This window comes from Chlorocebus sabaeus, chromosome 20 (genome assembly GCF_047675955.1).
Source record: "Chlorocebus sabaeus isolate Y175 chromosome 20, mChlSab1.0.hap1, whole genome shotgun sequence".
In the NCBI taxonomy this organism is placed as follows: Eukaryota; Metazoa; Chordata; class Mammalia; order Primates; family Cercopithecidae; genus Chlorocebus; species Chlorocebus sabaeus.
The window spans coordinates 9,974,851-9,977,341 of NC_132923.1; the positions used below are offsets into that span (position 1 = coordinate 9,974,851).

The window sequence follows — 2,491 nt, forward strand, 5'->3', positions numbered from 1 at the left end:
CAGTATCTAAATACATCCGAATGACCTGGTCCATGCCTTGACAAGGAGGGGCATTGCTGTGACCTGGCAGAGGCCTTCTACCAGCTTCCACCTGTAACCTGCTGTGGTGGCTGCATTTAGGGAGTGGGGCAGAGGCCGACACCAGGACCTGTGTGAGAGGCAGCTCAGCTCTGCTGGAGGCCACAGGGAGAACATTGGTGGTGGGACATTACTCCTGGGTGACCCACTGGATGGGGGTGGCGGGGATTCTCCAACAAAGTTAGCCTGGAATTGGCAGTTTTGACAATGTAGGTCACCAAGGAGAAGAAGGAAATAAGGCAAGTGTCTGGTGGGAGGAGACACTTTATTGTTCCTGGGGTCTCTGGAGGCTCCTGGGTGGGGCTGGATCACTGGTTTCCCCCGGAACAAGGCGCCCCTCCGTGGCTTTGCTTGTGGTAGTCTGTGGCTATGTCTCCCAGCAAGGACAGAAACTCAGAAAAATCAATCTTCTTATCCTCATTCTTGTCCTTTCTCTCAAAGACACTGGCCAGGTAATGTATGCCCTTTTTGTCCTGTGAGGAGAAAAACACACAAACAAGAAAAATTCCATCACAAACAAGTTTCAGCCTGGGAGGGGAGAGGAGGAGGCAGAGACAGAGACAAATGCCTAGATCTGCACAGGCATCGTGGCGGGGCTGGGAGTGCAGGGCGAGTGGGTGAAGTTGGGGTGAGGATGTGAATGATATCCCTGGAGTTCTCTAGGAAGACTTTTTGTCTCAAACTTCAGATGGGAGGTAGGTCCTGTCCCGAGGCGCTCTGTTAAGTGACCTTGGGGAGAGCAGTCCCCTGCCCCAGCCTCACTCTCACCTGTCCCCAGCCTTTAAGGGCACTGGCTACCTTAGTTCTACCCCAGGGCCTCCAAATTGGCCCTCATGCTTTGTTCTCTTCCTTCTCTGACCTCCCCTTCTTTCTTCTCTTTTTCCACCAAACTCATCTTCTGGGTTCCCTACTCTTGGTCATCTAGACCCTTTGGTACCTAGTAGCCCACAATTTTTTTCAGATTTGCTAATGAGTCTTGTTTATTGCAAAGAGGGCTATTGATTTCTACTAGCAATGGAACTTCCAGTGCTTTCCCATTAATCTCAAGGATGTTGATGTGGGGCCTTTGGGAAGCAGGACCTGAGCATGTGAGTTTCAGTCTCACAGAGAGGGGGTCAGTGAGCACTGGGAGGGGACTATGCACCGCCCTCAAGCTGCACACTTTGCCAACCATCTCATAACCTCATTTATATCTGTATAACTCTTTCCCATTTTCATACTTTTTCGCCTATCATCCTTAGATTCCCATATGATCCAAGCAATAAATTTGCAAATGGGAAATGTTTTAATCAGAGGATGAGGGTGACCCGTCCAAAGACACATAGTAAAATATATCCTCAGCCATGCCAGCGTCCAACCAACATTGAGAAGCTAAACCCTGACTCACACAGGCACTGAGGAAGTTGGGGAAGTTCTCCTTCATCATCATCAGCAGGCTTGGCTTGTCAATCTTGTCATCCCGTCTGGTGTATTTGTGAAACATGTCGATCATGCCTATTATGGACGTCTCAGCTTGAGTGTTGCTCATCTTGGCTTTCACAAAGGCTTCAGGAAATAAAGACAACCATTTTTTTCCCTCCATTTAAGTTAGGGTCTCATGTGAGGGTGTTGGAAGGAGGGCTGAGGGCAGAGGAAAAACAGCCCTAAGATGGAACAGAAGGAACTCGATTTTTAAAAATGTGATGGGATAAGTTGCTCAAAAATGAGAGGGTAGGACCAAGTCTGAGACCTGGCCCACCCTGGCCAGGGCCAAGAGGAGATGCAGGTGGATGGCGGAAGTCCAGCTGTGGGCAGAGCTTTGGAGAGGGAGAAGCAGAGAGAGTCGGGGGCCAGCAACACATGGAAGAACTGATCTGGGACCCCCCAGCCTCGGCCAGCACATGGCAGACCCCACTCCTAAAACAGCACCAAATCCATCTCGTCCAGCTTCACAGCCAGGGTGAGAGTCACGGGGGCAGGACAATGGCCTTGGTGATCTGGTCTCAGACCCTCCTGGGCTGCTTCAGGAACCAGACACCGTGGGCCCCACCTTGACTCAAGTGCAAGCCCTGCATGACACGGTGCGTGCAGGCTCCAGGTGCACATGTGAGGACGGATGTGAGTGTGAACAGGAAACACAGCCCTATCCCGAGCACAGGGGGGCCCTTCCTGCATTCCCCTGGGAATGAGAAATGGGAATGGCCTCTGTTACAAGGAACAGAAATAACCCCCTGGTTCTTAAGCTGCTGGATGGGATGGGAGTGAGGTGGTTGTCGCTTCATGTCTGCTCTTGGGAATTATCTGCACTCTCGGAATCACCAAGGCTTGACCCTGTTTAAATAAGAAGGTCTGACTTCCCAAAGCAAATTGTCCAGCCGGTGGTCAGTCTGGGCTGGCCTGCACCCCAAGCCTGAAAAATAGGACAGTGCAGCTC

The 2,491-nt window shown here is 51.3% G+C and overlaps 1 protein-coding gene across 1 annotated transcript; it reads right to left on the reverse strand.

Moving 5' to 3' along the window:
- Positions 1-386: 386 nt before the first annotated feature.
- LOC103223965 (protein S100-A7) lies at positions 387-1,606 on the reverse strand. Its single transcript, XM_037997552.2, has 2 exons — positions 1,466-1,606; positions 387-551 (listed from the first exon to the last, which is right to left on the reverse strand). The coding sequence occupies exons 1-2, from the start codon at positions 1,604-1,606 to the stop codon at positions 387-389; spliced, it is 306 nt and encodes a 101-aa protein (XP_037853480.2).
- Between the last annotated feature and the right edge of the window lie 885 nt (positions 1,607-2,491).